Source organism: Cricetulus griseus, chromosome 2 (genome assembly GCF_003668045.3).
Source record: "Cricetulus griseus strain 17A/GY chromosome 2, alternate assembly CriGri-PICRH-1.0, whole genome shotgun sequence".
Taxonomy (NCBI): Eukaryota; Metazoa; Chordata; class Mammalia; order Rodentia; family Cricetidae; genus Cricetulus; species Cricetulus griseus.
The window spans coordinates 286,461,278-286,480,357 of NC_048595.1; the positions used below are offsets into that span (position 1 = coordinate 286,461,278).

At 44.7% G+C, this 19,080-nt stretch overlaps 1 protein-coding gene across 1 annotated transcript in view; it reads left to right on the forward strand.

The window, feature by feature from the left end:
- Positions 1-19,080, forward strand: part of Arid1b (AT-rich interaction domain 1B) — a 354,347-nt gene that overhangs the window by 309,753 nt on the left and 25,514 nt on the right. The window contains 3 exon segments of the mRNA XM_027401057.2: positions 7,615-7,760; positions 13,748-13,857; positions 14,523-14,681. Of these exon segments, the coding sequence (XP_027256858.1) occupies positions 7,615-7,760; positions 13,748-13,857; positions 14,523-14,681 (415 nt within the window).

Sequence of the window (19,080 nt, forward strand, 5' to 3'; positions counted from 1 at the left end):
TTTCAATGAATAGTATTATGTTATTTGAAGATTATCAGTTAACTCTTTCAGAGTCATAGAACTATTATGGAAGCTATAAATTACATTTATAAATCTTCAAATAAAAAATAATATACATAAAGTCTTAAAGGACTAAAGACTTTTCTTTAAAAGATAAGATCCAATAAATCAAACTATGAAATATACAGCAAATCTTTAATGAGCTCAAGTCCACAGCCCAATCCCAGCCATGCAGGGGGCAAGGCCATGTGCCTGTGTTTTTGAAAGAAGCCCCAGTGGTTCTGTATAGAAAGCCAGCTCAGCTGAGCACTGCTACCCAGAACCCCTACTCCTCAAAGCACCCCTAACAAGCAAGGGGCAAAAAGTCAAGAGAACTGGCAGGGCCACCTTCTCCATGGCCATCAAGCCAGAAAAGCAAGCTGCAGCTGGTATCCTGGGCAGGATTGCTGGGCTCAATGCAAACCTTTGCCCTCTGTTAACTCAGGTCAGAGTTCTTCTCTTCAAACCTGTCCCACTCTGCCTCTTCATGTCCTCCTAGACGTCAAGATTCCTCTGTGCTCCAGTAGAAAAAGGGCTTGCTCTGTTAGTTAAGTTAGTCTCTTGACCATAGTCTGACTCCTTCCACTGCGAGCCTGTACCCCTGCTTCCTGGCCTATGCCACTCATTTTTGCTTCTGACCTCATAGCCCTACTATGTTGTCTGCCCCCATGCTTTTCACATACACTAAACAAGCTGGGTCATCCCATATCTTGTGCCAGCATCATGGTTCCCACCCATTGAGAATACTTTGCTATGTGGCCCAGCACATCGCAGTTCCTCAGAATCAGGAAATGCCAGTTATCACTGCAGCCAGGGCCTGCCAGACTCTCGACAGCACTGCAAGTGGCAAGGCTTCTCAGCTCACAGCAGTTTTCACTGGAGATGGGAGGGGTGGGGGATATGCAGGGGATGTGCCCTGAAGCTTAGCATCATCTGTTTGGAAGTATCTGGTGGCCTCATAAAGACCACAAGGAAGAAACAGACTCCTCACTGCTCATGGCAACCTTAGTTTACTGATATTGAGGATCTCAGGATGTAACACCCTACCAGTCCCTCTTAATCTTCTTCATACATATTTTGACCTATACTTCTGCCATCAACAACCAAACCAAACCTGACAGCCATAGGGCTTGTCCGTTGTTTATCCTGGATTACCTTTGTTAAGGCAGGTGGGGGCCCGACCGCAGGGCAGAGCTGGTGAGACACTTATTCAGTGGTGACTTGCTTTACTAAGTTAAATGACTTTGTGGCCTAGCCTTATTAAGAAACTTTGAGGACTGTTATAGAAATCAGAAATGATAAGCTAGGCATGGTGGCCCACAACTCTAACACTTGGGAGGCCCAGGCAGGAGGATTACTACAAATTCACATGAAGCCTCGGCTGAATAGTGAGCTCCAGGCAAACCTGGGCTACAGAGGGAAACCCTATCTTAAAAATAGAAAAGAAGGGGCTGGAGAGATGGCTCAGTGGTTGAGAGCACTGGCTGCTCTTCCAGAGGACCCAGGTTCAATTCACAGCACCCACATGGCAGCTCATAACTGTCTGTAACTTACAGTTTCAGGGGATCCAACTCCCTCACACAGACATGAATGCAGATAAAACACTAGTACACATAAAATAAAATTAAATAAACTATTTTTAAAAATAGAAAAAAATCAGAAATGACTATAATTGTGTTCCCTGGAGAAGTACATTGCTTGTTTGTGGGTTTGAGAAATACTGCCAAGACAGAGTATATAGGATGGGGAACTCAAGACCCAAATTAATTTTGTAAGCTGAATGACAGGTCTGCTAAGGTACTAAAGATCTCAGTAAATGCCTGCAAGATATATGTATTCTTAATTATCTCACTGCTAACCCTCACTTTGATTACTCCTCTCAGTACATGTTAATTAGCCCCTCAGTGTCTGCCAAGATCACACATCCTCTATGTCTGCGGCTGGCATTCACAGACCTCCAGGACCCCTGAGCCTCACTCGGTTAAGATACATCTAGACTCTGTCCCTCATACTTGTCTCCTGGAAGGGAATGTTCAGATAGGGTAGAGACATGCAATGTGGCTATTCCTGACACTGCAAGGGAGCTGCCCTCCTTGTAAATGAGTTGAGAATTTTTCTTAATGTTATGATAACCTCAAGATAAAGTGTTAAGTTAGCATCTTTAAGTGCAACGTGAATAAAAAGAGGCATTTATGTGGGTACAAAATGATGACTGGGTTTTCTTCCATGCATTACATACCTCATCTTTGTCCAAGTAGAGAACTGTGTTAATTGTGTCTTGTTGGGGCAGGTGGACTATTGCATGGTACCAGAACCCATAAGAGTCCTGCAGTCACCTACCTCCCTCAGGAGAGTGCCGTCTCTGAGACCCACTGCTGCCCTCTGTGGCCTCATCAGGCCAAGCATGCAAAGCAGAGGTGGGAAAGGACTAGAACGGAAATCTCTGAATTAAGTGTGTTTAAAATCTTAGTTCAGTTTTGTATGATTACTAATAAATGGTGCATAAACCACAACAGTAGACAAATCACTGTCAGCTTTGAAAATGAAGGGATCATCCTTAGTCGTGGATAAAATACAAACTGCCAGAGACCATATTTGTGTTTTCTTTATCCTCTGAGGTCAGAGCCTTTGAACTCCATTTGATTTGGTTGGGAGCAAGTAAGGATAGGTTAGACACAAGAGGAAAGGCAGGACTAAGTCTGCAAGCCACACTGTTGGGTGGCATTTATGTGGGCACACTGTTGGACAGTGGGATATCAAAGTGAAGTGGCTGAGAAGGGGGAAGATGTTTGTGATGGTTCATGAGACCTCAAGGATTGTCAGAGCCTCCTAGGAAAAGCTTCACGAAGACTTTGTGGAAGCAACAACTCTGGACAGTTGTGCAGACAGGTGGAAGGCTTTGGAGGTGGCCTTAAAGCAGACACCAGATGACATAGATGCACTCAAGGCCAGAAAGGTTACACCTCAAGAGTTGTGCCCCATACTGCAGAGGTCACTCTGAGGTTGTGCTGGCCAAGGCCCTACTGCTCCTGCACTGAAAAGATACTGTTCTCCCACTCACCAAAGGAAAGAAAACAAAACAGACTTCTCCACAGTGTTTCACTCACTCTGCCTCCTCCAAATTGCCCAACCCCCTTTTATTTGCCACCTTTCTTCTGGGGCACCATTATCTCTTACCCAGATCTTTGCAGGAGCCTCCTGAGGCCATACTCTCGTTCCTCCTGCCAATGGCGGTCAGAGGAATGCGAATTTCAAGCATGTATCTTCTGTGCTCTCCCTGCTGCTTAAAAGTGCCCTATACCTCTCTTAGCATGGAGATGGAGCCTCAAAGAGCCAACCTCCAGCCCCTGGTCTGTGCTTTTACCAAATGTCCCCACAGCCCTGCCTCCGTGGTTCTTTGCTCCATCTAGCTGCAGATCTGAGTGGTGTGTGGTACCACCCCGTCCTCAGGGGACACTCTTCCCCACACCAAAAGGTCAGATGGGGTATAGACCTCTGTTCTGTCCCAAAGTAAGCTTGGAGCTTCTGCAGACCATCAATCGCTTGTTCTTTGTTGTTTTGGCCACATCTGTGTTCCTCGAACTTACTGTCCGTAGTCCCATCTGCCCCGCCCTAGGCAGATAACTGTAAGTGACATAGCTTACTCAATGGAAGGTATTTCTGCTTAATTTTTCTTAATCCAGTGTGTCTTCTAGCACAAAGGGTGTGGAACAGTTGTGTTTTGCTCTGGCAGGATTACCTGGCAGGAATAACCACAACATGGCTTTGCCAGCAGCATTGTCAAGGCAGCTGCTGCAGGCTGATGGATCAGCCATGGCAAACACTGCCCCAGGCAGGACAACCTGCTTCTCTACTTTGCTTGTGTGGCTTCAGAGGCATACATATATTTTTTTCTCATTAGATACTAGACTTTATTATTTCAATAGGTTTTTTTCCTCTCGGTAGTGCCTTGGAGGAGTTGCCATGCAGTTCTGTCAGAAATCTGTTTCACCGGTGATGTGCGATGGGTGTGTGGAAAGTTTGTGTGTATAGCATTTTAATAAAGAGCTTCCCAGAGAATCCAAGAAGCATATGAAGAGTAGGCTTGGCTGGAATTGGGGCTGGTTACTCTTTCAAGGCTCAGGTCTAACTGTTGGGACAAGAGTTAGAGTGTCGCAAATGTCAATGCTAGCCTGGTTCCTTTTGTCAGGACAGCATTTTTTCTGCCGCCGAGTGTCTCCACCCAGTCCATTCAGAGCAGGTGCTCTAGATGTGACCATCATACTCTTACTGCAGTAACTCTTCATTCTAGACGTGGGGCAGGAGTGTTCTCTCTGCTGGTTCTGTGGGAGCATCGTTCACCTGAATGTCCTGTGCCCGGGGCAGTGTTCTGTCTGTCCCTGCTCTTCAGATAGATACTCATACTCTTCTCCATCCCTTAGAGGAAGAAACAAGTGTTAATTACCAAAACAATAAGGCTTTCGCTTTCTAGCAGCCTCAAACTCTGTGGGCTGGATCTTATTGAAAATTTGAAATTTAAATTAAGATTTTAGCTCCTGAACTCACAGCATAGCTGTGTCCCCATTTTACCTTTACCATAAACCAATTAAATGGTTGCTTTAGAAATGGTGTTGGCTTCTGCTTTTCCCTCCAAAGCCAGGCCCTGTGAGCAGATAAATATGTAATTGTAAAGAAATCACTAGTTTTGTTTTATAGAAAACTCTAAAAGTACTTGTGAGGGTGCCCTATCCACAGCCTTGTTCAGAAGGTAGACACTCTGTCCTCTTCACTGATGCCAAAGCTATTCACCTGGAGGTACCGTAACCATGCATGCCAAGGAAGACCTAGAAGCATTACATTCATTTCATGAAGGACATGAAAGATTTTAGGAATTAGGTCCAGTTTTATTTCAAGATTGGGTGACCACGACAATCATCATTGCAAGCAAATCCTTTTGTTCTGACTTCTAGAGACAAGCGCTTGCCTGTGTAAGCTGGGTTGACCTCAAATGTTGTGTGGTCCTCTCATCTTAGCCACCTGAGTCCTAGGATTGCAGTTGTTGGCCCTACCCTACCCTACCCCAAAGCCTTCCTAATAGAGAGTTCCTCAATAGAAGTGCGTGTCCCTGAAAAATTGCCAGTTAAGTCTATGAGCACTAAGCTAGCTGAGTCAAGGGAAGCAGTGGAAGTAATCCTGGGACTCCCGTGGCCTATACATTGTGCCCACCTAGAGCAGCAGCCATTCAAGGAGTAGCAGCACCCCAGAAGCTCCACAGAAATCATTGCTGTCTTAGCGGATTCCTCCTACAACTCCATCAAGGAAAGACTCTCAAAAGCCCAGAAGTGGAAGTTGCCTGATGAACTGATCAAAAGGGCCTACTTGAGATGAAAACTGGGTTGACGTTGCAAAGCATTTAAAGCTGCACATAAAGTTGAGACACGGAAAGGCCAGTCTCCCAAAAGAAAGGCCCTCCATGACTGCTTCCTGGTATTGAATGGCATTTCATAAAGTTCTTACAATTGAAAATGTCTTAAGGCGGGGCTGAGAGATGGCTCAGTGATTAGGACCACTTCTTGCAAAGAACCTGGGTTCAGTTCCCAGCACCCATGAGGTGGCTCACAACCATGTGTAACTTCTGGTTCCAGGGCACCTGATACCTTCTCCTGACCACCTCAGGCACTAGGTACACATGTGGTGCACATACAGACATACAATCAAAACCCTCATTCATACAAAGTAAAAATAAATCTAAAAGAAAAACAAAACAAAATGTTAATGTCTTCAATGGAAAGCCCCTGAAAAGACATGATGATGCAGACTTCCTTTCAAGAACTGCCTTAGTAAGGGCAACCACGTACAGAGAGGCCTTGCTGGAGCTCAGGCCTCAGGACAGCACTTGCCAGCCTTGTTGAAAATTGTTCTCATAAGAACCTGGGTTTACCCTAGACTGACAGGTCTCATCTTCACCTAGAGTCCCACCCCAGGCCCATTTCACTAAAGCTCCACCAGGCTGCTGATAACTGAAGTGGGAACTCCATCTTCCAGCAAGCATCCTGTTCAGAACTTAAGGGCACTTGACTGTGGTTTATCTGTGAGACACAGAGAGCCATGTCAGTGGGAGCTACTTCTCAAAGTTACATGGTGCTAGACTGTCCCTGTGGTTAAATACAGTGTCCCTAAGAACAATGCTGAGACCAAGAAAAAGTTCTTATTTTAATTTCTCGTATAAGCCAGATAGTTGAGTCCACTTAGAGACCGATGCACAAAAGGAATGTACTTAATGGTTTTGAACAATAAGTTTTTGACTCTTGTGAAAATGTTGACTGCTATACATTAAGAGTCACTGAAGTAGCTCAGAGAGTGAATAGTTAGGTGTTTGGGACAGGTGAGGGGAAAGTTTAGCCTCTCCTCGGGGTTACTCCTAGCAGCAGCATAGCCACAGTTGGGGCAAGCTTTTCAAAGGGGTGTTGTTACCTAAGGCAAGCTTAGCTTACAGTGCAGAGTCCCAAAACATTGCTCGCAGTTAACCATGCTGCTTTAGCTGCTCTCCCATCTCACTGCTAGAAGCCAGGAATGAACGGGAATTGTCTCTTACCAAACATAGACTAAGTTCCTCAGAGGTGGTGACATCTCTGAAGTAAAGACACTTCGGCTGTCCCTTCCCTGTGACATCATGGGGCAGAGGAAGCTTTTGGACTCCGCTTCTGGCCTCTGAGGTCTTCCACCACCTCACTCCTTAAACCACATACATAGATGCTGTGTTTTTAATAGGACCTGATTTCAAAAAGCTAAATAATAGGACTGAGGTGGAAGCAAGCCTTTCTCTTGTACCCATTATATCAGAAAAATTAGGGCAAAGAACTGTTTTAACAGCTCATTTGCTGTTATTCATCTCTTGACGTCTGGTTTTGATGTTAGGGCTAGAGAGGTGGCTCGGTGGTCAAGCACTCAGTACTCTTGCAGAGAAACCGAGTTCAGCTCCCAACACCCTCATCAGGGTTCACAACCACCTGTGACTCCAACTCCATAGAGATCCAGTATCTCGTGCCTCCATGGACACCTGTATGTTCATGTTCTCTCTCTCTCTCTCTCTCTCTCTCTCTCTCTCTCTCTCTCTCTCTTTCTCTCTCTCTCTCTCCCTTTCTCTCTTTCTCTCTCTCTCCACACACATACACAAATTAATAAATAATAAATAGATAAATAATAAATACATCTTACTGCAGCACCAAGACTGTGGTTGTGCCTTCTTAGGGTTTTGGGCCAGGCAAGTGGGGCAGGGGCAGGGCAGGGCAGGGCTGGGATGACCCAGGATTTTATCCTTGGTGCCAAACAGGATAAAGAAAAGGTTCTTTTAAAAATTAGACATTGATTTGGCTTGCTCTTGTAATTCCTGTTTCTGTTTGTCCTGGGCATAGTGAACAGTAACTCAGAACACTTGACACGATAATGAGTGTAACTTATTTGTGAATGGTATATGGAATATTTGCCAACCAGCAGAGTTCAGCCTCTCTGAAACATGTCAGTCTTGCCCCTACATCTTGAGATGACTGCCCACTTGGTACTCAGTGTGTGTGTACCTGTTCTCTCTTCCTGCAGGCAAGGCACTTTTCCTGGCATGAACCAGGGTGGACTCATGGCCTCCAGCTCTCCCTACAGCCAACCCATGAACAACAGCTCCAGCCTGATGAACACACAGGCACAGCCCTACAGCATGACACCTACAATGGTGAACAGCTCTACAGGTAACCAGTGCCCCCGTCTCTCCTCTTAGGCTTCAGGGTGAATGTACCCAAATGCTTGAGAAGGGGGAATCCCCCAGTGCACTAAGTCCACACCTCTGCTTTAGAAGGCTTCTGTAGTCTGTGACCTGATATAAATGCTTTTCCATCATTTGAACACTGCATCAACATGTTTCAAGCATCTTTGGATTGACTATTCGTTGTACATTCTCTTTATTCTTGGGAGTGACTAGGAGGATTGAAGGGTCCTAGAGCAAGAACTGTCACTTGGCCGTGACAGAAGTAAACGTGTAGGCTCTGTGATTCAGAGGAGAGGTTGCAGAGCCGAGCAGAGGAGCCTAAAGTACTTCTCCCTTTCAGGACAATACCTTTCCACATGTGTGGCAGTTGGCAGCTCCGCAGAGCTGTCTGCAGGTTGTCTCCAGAGAGCTGTCCAGCTGTGGTTACTACTCTCAGTCCCCTTCTTAGAAAATATTTGCCTTCTTACAAATCCAGCCTGCTTAGTACATTAGGGTTCCTATCCAGTTGTGAGCATTGTACAAGGCCGTTGATACTTCTCAAGATGAGTGCAGCACCAGAAATAGGAAACTGGCATTTGGTTGAATGGTAGTATCCCTTTTGGTAGGATTCACCCATTATTTCACACAAGCTTGATGAAGATGGAGAGTCTTCCCTCCAAAGCTTCGGGACCTGTCAGAAACACATTGTGAGCCGTCACTCCCGTGGTCATCAGTTACCACTTACACAGCTTTGCCCTTGCACTCTGTGTCTGGGTATCCTGGAAAGCACCACTCCCCCTCAGCTATTTGTCACAGCCCAGAGGGGCCAGTCCTGTTACCTGCATGAGCAGCCAAGCCACCCATCTCTAGGGGCTCACTTAGCAGCCATCTTCCCGGATGACTCCTCTATAAGTTTAGAAAAACATAGATCTGAAATGTCCCTTCCTAGTATTAGGCAGGCGGTGGTTCATGGGGGAAATGAAGTATGTAGATCCAGCAGCCTCCAGCAGGAGCCACCTCCTCCCTGCAATGCTGCCCCCACCCATACAGAGTCTGGGTTGGGACAGCCTATGCTCTGTCTGGCTTCCTGCGATAAAATTACTTTTTAAACTGGAATAAATTTCTATCTACTGTTAGCGATACTCATTTTTCCCTTTTCCTTTAAACCCCAGAGCTCCCAAAATACTAATAGTAAACAGATGGCACACTGTCCTGACTAGGAAGATATATGTATTCTTAAGAAAGAAGCAGTTTTATGGGGATTCATAGAAAGGGTTTCATTTTATTATTCAGATAATTCAGCGATTCATTACTTCATGCGGAGGAAATCTGCTCAGTGAAAGGCCATTTATCCTTACAGCTTTCTGTATAGCATAGCAGTATATTTTTCATGGCATTGTGCATTTCAAAATATTGAATTTTTAATAATTCAAACATTTATCAAATTTTGTTCTACACATTTATATGATTTTATTTCCACATTATTAAATCACATGCTACCTGATAGAAAGCAATCATTCAGAACATCTGAAGGATATTGACCTTATAGACACAATAGACACAAGAAGGTATTTCTTGTGTCTATTGACAGGTCAGTGTGAGTCTGTTATGAGTGTGTTCATCTCTGAGAGGAACAGGAATGACAGGATGTCAACAGTGTAGCTCCCCCCCAGCTGTGTGCTACCCTACATAGTAGGAGTAGCTCATTGTACCATCTACCTCAATGGCTTGGGACTATGGAGATAAATCCCCATGGGTAGCAGCAAGGCACTCTGGTATTCCACAGAGGAAGGAATGTAGCAGAGATGTAGGCAGGGCCAACAGTGGGATTTTCTGAGATTCCATTAGCACCCCCTATAACAATCATCCCAGAGTTCCTTCACTAAGCCAGTTAGTGGTATAGAAGATGTATTGTACATTTGTGCACACACGCGCGCACACACACACAAACACACATCTTCCTGTGTAGTATGAGTGAATAATTACTTAAATGGAGGCAGTGTAAGTATAAAATGGGGCAGGTATTTCTCCCCTACGTGCCAGAAGATGTTGGATGGGAAACACTGGGGATTTTCCCTATAATGGAGCAATTTGGGTTTGGTGGGATGTTGATAGTCACTTCATATTTAGGATTAAAATTTGTTTTTAGAAAATTGGATTAAAATTTTGCTCACTTAATACTGTGAGCAAAAGTACAAGTTAAAGGTAAATTTATGTATACCCTTATGCAAGACCTGCACTGTAGTTGGGTACATTGATTTGTATTAACATTTAAGGTGCTCTTGTCTGCACATGAGGCATCGCCTTCAAGTGGACATCTACATTCCAACAACAAGAAAACCTACCCGAGCTCTAAGTTCGCCTCTCTAGAAGCCTCTCTGTAGAAACGAGACATTTCCACTGTGCTACCCTGTAGGATAGGAGAACCCATCCACACTACATCAAAACCTCTCCATGGGGAGCCTTAGCCAGATTTGAATCCCAAAGGTGAAGTGCCCTGTCACTTGCCTACCTAGACACCGAGTGCCAGCTCTGGTAGCCTTCATGAAGAAAGGAAGTCAGTTGCACTACGACAGAATTACTCAAGGACTGCCTACCACAAGGCAACTGGAGTGCCTGTTACAGCTGTGGATCCTATCTGAATTCTGAGGGTGTGACCAGGAGGCTGTATGCATGTGGCTTTCACATGCATAGGCAGGACAACTGTAGGGGAGTATTTTACTCAGTGGTCACTTGATCAGTCACTGTCCACCTTCAAGAAAAGGGGCAAGCAACCCAGGGACAAGGAATGAAGAAACTGAGGGACTTGATAACTCATGACAGCCAGGTTTTTTAACCTGGAAAACTTCCATGCTAAGGTCATGCCAAAGTACATCTGTGTGCCAGGCTTCTTGGTGTTCCTCCTGCCTGGAGGAGATGCTTACCTCCCTCCCAGAGCAGACCAAGCTTCAGAGGCCAGTGCGGAAGCTGTCACCTGGGCACATGATAGAGCCATGCCCTCCTCATGCTCCCACAGAGGCTGTGGTACAAGGAATGGTCTGCTTGCCGGTGCTGTGAGGAAGAATCCCCAGAGATCTTTATGTAGCTCTTACATGTGTTCTATTAACCATGCAGTGTAATCTGCTACACATCAAATCTTTGAGCCGCTGATGTTTGAGATGCAGGGGCAGGACCATCACAGTGAGTTTGAGGATAGCCTGGACAGTACAGTGAGCTCTTTAAGCCAGTCTAGGCTACAGAGAGAGAGCATGATTCAAAAAGTAGCCAACAACCAATTCATGAACAAAGTAGGCCCTTTGTGTGTTTCTAGAGACAAAATATTTCTAGAAAATGAGATGTCACCAAGAAAGGAAACAGCATTGTGTGTTTCGCTACCTTCTGGGGATGGTTGTAACCTTGTAAAGAACAGAGGGAGAAGCTGGGAGGAAGCAGGCCTGCTTCACTCAGTCCTGTGTTTCCTGAGTTCTTGGGAATGCATGAATCCAGCAACCTTAGGACCTTGACCCCTGGTAGCTTTAAGAGGTCATTTAACTCCTAAATCCAATGGCAGGACCAGAGTCTGTACTTAGAATGTATTTGCATTTTACAGGCAACCCTTGCTATAGTCTCAGATGCTGTCAAAATGGATCTCTTGTTGTCCCTGGCCACACCCACCCAAACTTCATACTCTTGATTCCTGGGAATGGGGGAATCAGCAGTTGATGGAAAGCATCCCGACAGTGGTGGGGCCTCCTTCCCAAGGAAAGAGTAAAACCCAGTGAGAAACCACTGCCCTGGAGTGAGGTCAGATACATGACTCTCTGCAGTGACTCTTTGAAACTAAGCATTTCAGTAAAAGAAAAATAAAATCCACAGTAGGAAAGACAGTGCAGTCATGTAGCAAAAGCAGAATCTATATTGTACTTAGAGAGTATCATTCCATTCCCCCATCTCTCAGAATAATAGGGAAATGCAGGTATATTTGCATATCTAGGATGCCCAGTTTAAACTGTATGATAGAGAATGAAGAAATTTGGGGAGCTACAAGTCCCACATATCCTTATCTTTATCTGAGTCTGATTGTGACATCAGTATGAATTACTGCTGATTATTATAGTACAATTGGCTTAGTTCTTTCTGCTTAAAATTATTTTTGTGTACATTAATGTATAAAATGCATAAAACATGTCGCTATTCTCACTGCCAAAATAATATCCAGACATAGCTTATAAATACTGGCAAAACAGGCAGCTATATCGCCTCTGGAGCAGCAAGATTTGGTCGAAGCCATATGATGTGACCTTCCCCCTCTCTGAATTGTGCTGGCTGCCATTGCCCTGAACAAGGTCTGCAGAGGAGCAAGGACATGCAGACAGTCCTACACAGGCCCTTTTGCTCCCTGCACTACGTTTGTTTCCTGTCTTCTAGTGTCCAGGCTCACTAATTCCTGTCTCATTGGGCCCTGCAGGGAAGCCACACTAAAGCAACCACTGCTTTGAGCAAGGCGGGCTGCTGTAATATTGCTCAGCTGCTTTTTCTGAGGCTTCACACATTCGCAGAAATAACACATTTTTAGCTGATCCCAATAGATTTTTCTCTGCAGCTGCACCACTTGAAAAAGCTTTTTGTTCCAGTTCTTAAAGTCTAAGTATTGAAAGTAATTTGAAAAAAATCTCAATTATGATTTGTGTGTGTTGTGATGACTTTAAGGACTGACTGGGCTGCAAATGGGCTTTGCAAACCCAGCTAGTGTGCCTGTGGAAACACAGGATTTCAGAGCACAGTATTGAGTGTGCCGATGTAAACTCCAGGGCACGTGGAGGGTAGGCTTATTTGGCAGGACCTGTGGTCTCAACCTGCAGTGATGCTAACGATATTAACAAATTAGCACCATGGAGCTTGCCAGCTAGCTCACCAGAGTCTGCCCATTCTCTCACTGCTGTAATTAAAACTAATTATTTTCTAAAACATAGTAATGCACGAATATGTGCAGCAGTCGTTTTGTAGTAGGCGATCTGCGGGGCCTTTTTAAAGCAGGCTTGCTTTTCCTTTTTTTCTAGTACATTGTGCTCCCTGTGTGCTGCCTGGTTGAGCCCACACTTGCCGTTGCATCTGCAGCAGGTCCCATTTATGAGACCTTATCATCTTGACAGGGAGTAATTGCAGTGTCCCTTCGTTCTTTACACATCTGTTTGTAGCTCACTTGCAGCTCCTCTAGCCCAGGGCTGTGCAGATGGCTGTACAGTAGGTTCTGTGGGAATTCAGCTCTGTTCCCTTGGGTAGATACACTGCTGTATACAGTAGTCTGATTCTTCCCTTATGAAATCAATTGCCTGGGGATGTCTTTTGGCATCTACAGTGAGTATGTGTGAGTCAGGTGACCTCTGACCCTGTGCCTGGGCCTACATGGAGCTTGCTGCATCTCTCGGACCCTAGATAGAAAGTGTAGGGAGAGTTCTGGAGTTCCTGTGGTGTCTTATTGGCTGTAGAGGTTGATGACTGCAGGCTCTGTGCCAGCTGAGGGGACAGCAGCCCTCTGTAGTCATAGGAACCTTCCACTAAGTCCTCTGTATACTTTTTCTCCTTTAGTGTAGACTAGACCATGTGAAGTAGCTAAGATTTTGCAAGCAGATTACTTGAACTGAAGAAATGGAGCACCAAGCCCTCTCGAGCCCGGGTGATACATACACTGCAGCTGCTTCCAGCACCACATGGGCAGTTTGTATGACTGCCCATTTCTACTTATTGCCTACTCTCTTAAGCTGTGAGAAAGATAAAAATACTATAAGTGGCCTCAGTATTTGGGGATCTTGAGTATACACTGCAACCCCCCCCAAAAAAAAAGGGTTTCAGGCATCAGCGTGCTCCAGGGTCCCATGCCTCTCTTCACTTTCTTGCCTCCAAGGGATGCTTGGGTGCTGGGGTGCCAGATGCTTCACACCGTAGTTCCTGTGAGCAGAAGTGCTGTGGGACATCCCACGTTTAACCCTGACTCTCTCCGTTTTCCATTAGCGTCTATGGGTCTTGCAGATATGATGTCTCCTGGCGAATCCAAGCTGTCCGTGCCTCTTAAAGCAGACGGGAAAGAAGAAAGTGTGCCCCAGCCCGAGAGCAAGTCAAAGGTACTTCCCCCTCCCTGCATGCCATGGTCACTGACCGCAGGGCTGCCTTCTGTCCTCTGCCTGGTGCTGAGATACTGTCTCACATTTCTTCGCGCTACACGCCTTCATGTGCTGCAGTCTTTCCTGACCCACTCCCCACCCTGCATGGTGTGGATTTGAAAGTTAATAGTTCTTACAGCATTAAGTCACAATGGGGGAGGGGTGGGAGGACCAAACCTGCCTGAGAGATGCTGTTGGGGGACGCACGGGATGTCTCTTGGCTGGTGAGGATGCTTGTAACCATTTTGTCTGCCTTTAGTTCAGAGCATCCTGTTTTGGCCACCTTAGCAACAGCATGCTTACTGTTTCACAAGTAAGGTGACGGCCTTTTCTTTTCTGTTGTCTTACTTTCTTGTATAAAGGCTATCCATGCTCAGCATCCCATCTAAGCTTAAAGCAAGCATGATGGCTTTGTGGGCTTTCCACAGTCCAACAAACTGACCAGCCATACTTGGATGTTTTAGTACTTTGCTAGCACGTGTTTTTGCATGTGTTTGTGCATGTCTTTATGTATACATTATATAGATGTGTGTGTGTGTATGTATGTATGTATGTATATATGTATGTATGTTAAATTGGTGTACTTTTGTTGTTTTAAATAAAGTTTCTTTATTCCTCTACCACAGGATAGCTACAGCTCTCAGGGTATTTCTCAGCCTCCAACCCCAGGCAACCTGCCAGTCCCTTCCCCAATGTCCCCCAGCTCTGCCAGCATCTCCTCCTTTCATGGAGATGAGAGCGATAGCATTAGCAGCCCAGGCTGGCCCAAGACTCCATCAAGCCCTGTAAGTGGCCCTGGTTGTTTGTCATGTTTTGGGGGGCTGGGAGGTAGTTAATTAATTATACTTTAATGCTTGCTGATTTGTTTTATAAGACTCTTCATTGTTGATCCACAGAAAGGCAGAATTTATAAGTAATTGAACTAGTAACAAAACAAATGTATGTGAGTCATAGATCTTTCTGGCATTATTAGCAGCTGTTCTGAGGTGAAGGTCCTCCTCCCTGGGGTGCACGCTGTGTGTCATGGAGGGTGTCTCTAAAACCAACTGCTGTAGTTTACATAGAAACTAATAGCAGCCAGGAAATAAATGACACATCTGGCTCCTGGTTTAACTTTGACATGGGCTACTTTATCTAAAACTTGATTCCAAAGATGCTTGCCTGAAATAAATGAATATTAGAACCGGGTACAGTGTATCACAACAGCCGCCCCTTTCATTTATAAACTGTATGTCAGAAATGGACTAAGAATCTGCACCAGAGCCACTAAGAGACAAAAGTGGCATTCTGCACAAAAATGCTGGCTATCTTGAGATAAGTGTGATGTGTCAATGACAGCAATGTCAGGTACATGCCAGGAAAAGCTCTTCTGACCACCAAATTGGACCTTTATTCCTTCCAAAAAAAATTATTCTGTACCAATAAAAAAAGCAATATAGTAACCTTTTAGTTTACATTCATATAGAAATCAAAAGATCTTTAAAAAAAACTTAACATGAAACTAGTTGTCAAGAAACTTAATGTAAGGCAATGCATCGAAGAGCCCAGCTCAGGAAGAGTGGCCTGGAGGGAAGAAGCCCCGGGCTGTGTAGGATCTGGCAATCTAGTCAAAACCCAAAAGGAGGCTATCATTAATTACCCATTCACTGGCTTAAAATATAGGGCCAGAGCAAACGTTTGTGAAACTCTGCTGCTATGACCAGCATTTTCCTTTTCAGAGCAAGAAAGGTTGCTCAGGGCATCCCCTTCCCCGAAGATGTGCTTCAGTTTTGAAATACCCAGAATGAGAAGTGACCTACTTCCAGCCAGATCAGAGGGAGGGGGAGCCCACACCCCCTGTTTTCTGTGCTATTGTGCTTTTGCTTTGAGTCTCAGAAGACATCCAATATTGTGTGGGTTTGGTGTTTTTTATTTTTCAGTAACCCACCCTGGACACCACTTCTTCTTCTCCTTCTTCTTCTTCTTCTCCTTCTTCTTCTTCTTCTTCTTCTTCTTCTTCTTCTTCTTCTTCTTCTTCTTCTTCTTCTTCTTCTTCTTCTTCTTCTGCTCCTCCTCCTCCTCTTCCTCCTTCTCCTTCTTCTTTCTCTCTTCTTTCCTTTCTCTCTCTTTGTAACAGAAAAAGGCATATGAATTAATAATACTAAATGAATGGGAAGATTCAAAACATTTACAAAAACATTTGCATATTGGCTCAGTAATAGAAAATGGTAATGTTTAAAACTTAAGATAATAATTGAGAGTAATTAGTGAAAATGAAGACCTCTAATAGACTGGAAAACATGCTATACCTCTCATTGTTGGTCCTGGAATCACAACTGAGGGAGATGGGTGCTGCGTTCCAACTTGCTACTCAAGCTGCCCTTATCCAGCGAGGCCTGTGCAAAATTCGTACCCCAAATTCCACTTTCTAGCTGGATGCAGTGGCAATGTCTGTAAACGTAGAGTAGGGAGGCTAAAGCAGGAGGATCTTGTTTGAGTCTAGTCTGGGCTACATAGCAAAATCCGGCCTCAAAAAAAATGCAGTTTTATTTAAATGTGATAGGCAAACTGAAGTACTGACCCCATTTTCTGATGACAACAATTGAAATGTAGTGTTTTTCTTTTCCAAATGTTGCCATATATCTTATCTCTTTTCATACCACAGATTTGCTTTGTGTTTAAGAATTTATAAGCAAACCTTTGGCTCCAGTGCTAAACAAGGACAAGATAGTAGGCTCTTGCTGCATGAGATGGGTATTCCTGAAGGAGAATGCAGTTCAGTGCAGTGCAGGACCTTCTGATCGCTGCAGACATATGCAATTCAGGAATGGTTAGCTGCTCCTTCTGAGATACCACTTCAGTTTGTGCTTGAAATTGCTCTTAATAGTGTCCCCAGTAAAGCTTTTCTAATAGCAGGCATGAGCCAGGCGAAATGACAAAGCTGCTGCAGTTGCTTTGACAGTGTGCTATGGACCCACATTGCTTTGTTAGAAAACATTCTAAAATATAAATAAACATTTGTCCATCCACATACACATATACATAGAACCAAGCATATGGTAAAGACTGCAGAAATGTAAATCTGCCTCAGAGGCTTGAGGAAATGTGCGTTTTAGCTTAATTAAACTATATATGCAAGGAAAACATTTGTGGCGCCATAAGAATATCTCGCTGTAATTTTTCCACAGCGTCCATTCCTTTTTTTTTCCCTTCCCCAGTAGTTTCAGAACCTGGGATATAATGTTTATAGCATAGAAGCAGTTTCAAGTGACCCTTGGACACCTGCAGAAGTTACCTGGTCTTCCTGAAGGCCTTTCCCACTGGCATAGATAGGCAGAGTGTCTTAAAGACCATCCTCAGATGGGACTGGAGAGATGGCTCAGGGAGGGGGTAAGAGCTCTTGCAGAGGACTAGGTCTAGTCCCCAGCACCCAGTGGTGGCTCACAGCCATCTGTAACTCCAGTTCCAAAGGATCCAGCACCCTCTTCTGGCCTCCATGAGCACTGTACACACATACTACACACATACAAAGGCAGCATTCACATACACATAAAAGATAAATAAATTAAAAAATAAATCCAAAAGAAAAATCAAAGCTTCCTCAAAGGGTTCATCCAGCTAGTGTCTAGGAGAGAGGAGGTGCTGTGTTCTGTGGCAGCGGCGAGCACGTCCTTGTTTAGCACTGGAGCCATAGGTTTGCTTATAAGTTCTGAAACACAAAGCACCTTGTGGTGTGCTCTTCTTCTTTGTTCTCCTAGTTCTCTGTTCAGACACCAGCATCTGCTTTGGACGGGGATTTAGCTCCCAAGCCCTGGGCCAGAGAGGTGTCAGCTGTTGCTCTCTCAGCTGTAGTGTCGCTGTGGCCACCACACCTTTTGTCCTGGGCATAGGCTATTGCAGTCCATTGTTAATTCTTACCTGAGCACAGGCAAACTTTTTACACAGTTTTTTGTATGCTTAAGCATTCATAGAACACCTCTCAGACCATTAGTGTGAAGGACACTATGCCTGGTGAGTGTGGTCACAATCACCAAGTGTAAGTGGTGCAGAGCAGCGCATTACACTCTGAACAGAGTGCTGCAAGGGAGCAATCCGGATGTGACAGAGGAAAACTGAGGCCTGGTATAGGTCAACTAGTGGGCTCCTGAGAGATCATCGCAGGGTCATCTACATACTTCAGCTATGTGAAATGCTTTTGCCTGCATAGCAGAGCCATAAGAATGCTCTGGGGAAAGTACAAAATTATCAATAACTATTATTTGTTATACTGAGGAGATGGCTTAGCAGTGGGAGTGCTTGTTGCGCTGTCAGGGATCCAGTTTCAGGGCCCAGCACCCACAACCCATGTTGTGTGGCTCACAACTACCTGTAACTCCAATTCCAGGTGATTGGTACCCTTCTTCTGGACTCTACATGCATTCACATGTGCACACGTACACACAGATGAAGACACACACATGGACAGCAACATACACACGCATAATATCAAAAATGCCTTTTGAAAAACTACTCATTGCCCTTTCCTAATTATAAGGGAACAGATTAGAATAGCAAAAGTTAACAAAGAGAGATGACCAAATTAAAACCCACATATGCAGACTCACCAGTATTTTGGGTCTTCTTCCAGCTGTAAGGATCCTCTCAAAAGAGGGAAAACGCTGCTGTGCTCCAGTCCTCTGCCTGGACTCAGCTTCTGTCCCCAGGGAAGAGCGCAGTGGTCGCATTGGAAGCTGGATCTTACCTCCAGGATGGTGGCAGGTCTTTCAGGTCCTTCTAAACAAAGGACTGCCTTTATAGCTGTCTCCCTTAACTGCAAGGGCACTGGCCAGCCTTGCCCCCCAGTTGTCTATGAGGGATGGATCTGACTGTAGAGGAAAATGCTTTTTCCTTGTGTTCTTATCTCATGATTTCTGTCTTAAAAGCACTGGGCTTATGTTGAATGACCCTTCCTAAAAGAAACAGCTCTCTGCCGCCATTTAGCAGCCACCTACTAATGACCGTCCTGTTGGCAATAGCCAGGTTTTTCTGCAGGGTTATTGGTATGGGCATCATCTGTCAGCTCTGTTGGCAGTTTCTTCTCTTAGTAAACAATCTGCAAGATTTTCTGTAGAAAATAAAGTTTATGAAAGATATAGTTCAAAAACTTGTCATTTGGATATTACACACATACACCTTAAGTATTGCAAATTTCTTATCTAACCTAAT